At 40.8% G+C, this 2513-nt stretch overlaps 1 protein-coding gene across 2 annotated transcripts; it reads left to right on the top strand.

Moving 5' to 3' along the window:
- Positions 1-460: 460 nt before the first annotated feature.
- On the top strand, positions 461-2267 carry LOC125413226 (resistin-like alpha). Of its 2 annotated transcripts, none has more exons than XM_087900596.1 (4): positions 461-607; positions 772-923; positions 1388-1468; positions 1993-2267. In XM_087900596.1, the coding sequence occupies exons 2-4, from the start codon at positions 797-799 to the stop codon at positions 2118-2120; spliced, it is 336 nt and encodes a 111-aa protein (XP_087756722.1). In that variant the 5' UTR covers positions 461-607; positions 772-796; the 3' UTR covers positions 2121-2267. The 2 variants fall into 2 exon arrangements, with proteins under 2 accessions (XP_087756722.1, XP_048310373.3); XM_048454416.3 differs by lacking the exon at positions 461-607 and adding an exon at positions 611-669.
- Positions 2268-2513: the final 246 nt, after the last annotated feature.

Genomic DNA, 2513 nt, shown 5'->3' with positions numbered 1-2513 from the left:
GACATGCAGCCTCTCTTTCCGAAAAGCTTTAGTTCTCTCTTGTTCCTTTTCTGGTGAGATGTATCTTTTTAGAATTTGGAACACACTTGTCTCTGTCTCTCTCTGTCTCTCTGTCTCTGTCTCTGTCTCTGTTTGTGTGTGTGTGTTAATTTCAGGAGTTGGGACAACTTGAATGTAGCTTCATCAATGACAGGCTCATAATAGACTGTGTTACAAGTCCTTGATGCTGCCTCTATAGAGCTCTCTGCAAGGTTTTCCAGGAACCTCTATGGGGTCAATAGTCTCTACCTGGCAGTTTTGCTGATGAACCAACAGCTGATTGCATCTCCCATAACACTGGGGTGGGGTTAAAATTTTAAGTTTCAGCTTTTTCAGACTAGTGAAGTGGATTTGATTCCTCAGTTTCAGGACCTCACTTTTTCTACTTTATCAAGTTTCTTAATTCACATAAAATTGTTCTACAAGATATCTGGGATTTCTAAACGTACTAAAAGCATCCACGTCACTGGGATGTGCTTGTATATATTAAGGGAGCCCAGGTCAGCAATCCCACAATGTATTAAAGCATCTCAGCTGGTCAGGCACTGGAACCACTCCCGAGCTTCTGGTGAGTCAGTCAGTTCTGTGGGAACTCTCCACTTCTCTAAGAGCTAAAACAGCTACAGTCTGGTAACTTCTATCACTCCCTCCCTACTCTATCCAGAATATTTCCTATCTCTCGCAGCCATGCCAGAGCTCAGTGATCTCACGTTCTTTGCCTTTTTCTTCCAGCCCAAGGAAATTGACTCTCAACAGGATGAAGACTACAACTTGTTCTCTTCTCCTCATCATCTTCCTTTTTCAACTGATGGTCCCAGGGAATACTGGGCAGAACTTAGAATCTCTCCTGGAGAAAAAGATCCGGGAATATTTTGCCCTGCAAGGTATGAGATGAATAGAAGAAAACACAGACTAATCCTTGCTCATGCTGACTGCTCATAATACCTAAAATCCCTTCTATCACACTCTAAGATCTCAACCTCTAGTCAGTCTACTTCTTACCTGCTTTCCTGGTCAGGGCTTTTCTTAGTACTCTACCCTTTGTATCTCCTAGGTAAGAACTCAGTGTTCTTAATGAGGATGAAGAAAAGGAGAATAGGTCCTACAATGTATTAGCACATAATGAAACAAGTATAATATTAAGCTTTTAGTTAACTTAATTTTCACAGCCACTTTAGAGGTAAGTATACTTTATTTCTATCATTTCCATTCACAAATGAAGAAACTAAATCTTAAAAGTTAGTGAGTGGACTAATTATGGAAACAATGACAGTACCAAGACAGAGAGGATTTAAAGTGGAATATTGAGAAGGTTCATGGGCAATGTCACTTCTTTTCTCTTACTCAGCTTCCCGTCATTCCCCTGTGACTAAGAGTTTCTCCTGCACTAGTGTCAAGGCTATGGGCAGACTAGCCTCCTGTCCTGCTGGTGAGTAACTCCTCAAGGAGCGTTTGTGATTAAGGTGTCCCTGTGTCCATCCCAATCCTTACCTAATACTAAATTCTCCTAACTCATATTTTTATTGTCATGGAGTTGAGGCATAATCCCAGGTTCCTAGAAATCCCTTTCTGGTTTTCAGTTCCCTGAAGGGTGCTGCTGAGGGACTCTGGGTTTTCTCTTCTTGTCACTTCTTTATGCATGCCCATACATGGCAGTCTATGCAGAATTCAATTGTGTGCTCATGGCTATGGACCTTTTTTTCTCTCCCATTCTATTCCCTTGTTGAGGTAGAAAAGGTGTCAGCAGAGACGTGAATTTGTCATCAATTGAAAGATAGTGAAACTCCAAGTCTTTTAATTTAAATGATGTTTTTGAAGATGACTCACAAAATTGACTTAGTTTTATGTCCCATAAAATGTAGATCTATGCATAAGCTTCCTAGGGATAATAGTTAGGGACTCTCCTCGTTAGGTCTTAGGTCTCTGATGTCTTTTTCTCATTCAACCATGCAGGGATGGTTGCTACTGGTTGTTCTTGTGGCTTTGCTTGTGGATCTTGGAATGTACAGAACGAAAACATTTGCCACTGCCTGTGTCCACTCATAGACTGGACCGTAGCCCGTTGCTGCCAACTGCCCTAAGAGTGAAGAGGCTGAGAATCCAGTCTTGAATTGATGATCATAACAAAACTGTGATCTCACCCATGAAATCTAACTCCTTGTCCCTGTGATGAATTCATATTACACAATAATCCTGCTTCTTAAGAAATAAAAACAGATTTGCACTCACATGTGTTTATGTCTTCAATGTTTTTATACCTAGCTGGTGGTGTGTGTTGCCAGAAAACAGTTTTACTATCTCAATGATTACATTTCACTGTATCTGAGATGGGTGGTCAAAAAAGACATGAAAGGAATGGGAACAATGAATCTCCTCCATCCAATTCTCCTACTCCCCCATTTTAATAAAATGTATAAGTATATGGATGGCATGAAGTGCAGAGGAGTGGAATAGCATGCTTTTATGGGAGCCAA

The sequence above is a fragment of the Myodes glareolus genome, chromosome 2, assembly GCF_982192425.1.
Source record: "Myodes glareolus chromosome 2, mMyoGla1.1, whole genome shotgun sequence".
Taxonomy (NCBI): Eukaryota; Metazoa; Chordata; class Mammalia; order Rodentia; family Cricetidae; genus Myodes; species Myodes glareolus.
This window is presented reverse-complemented; position numbering and strand designations above follow the sequence as displayed.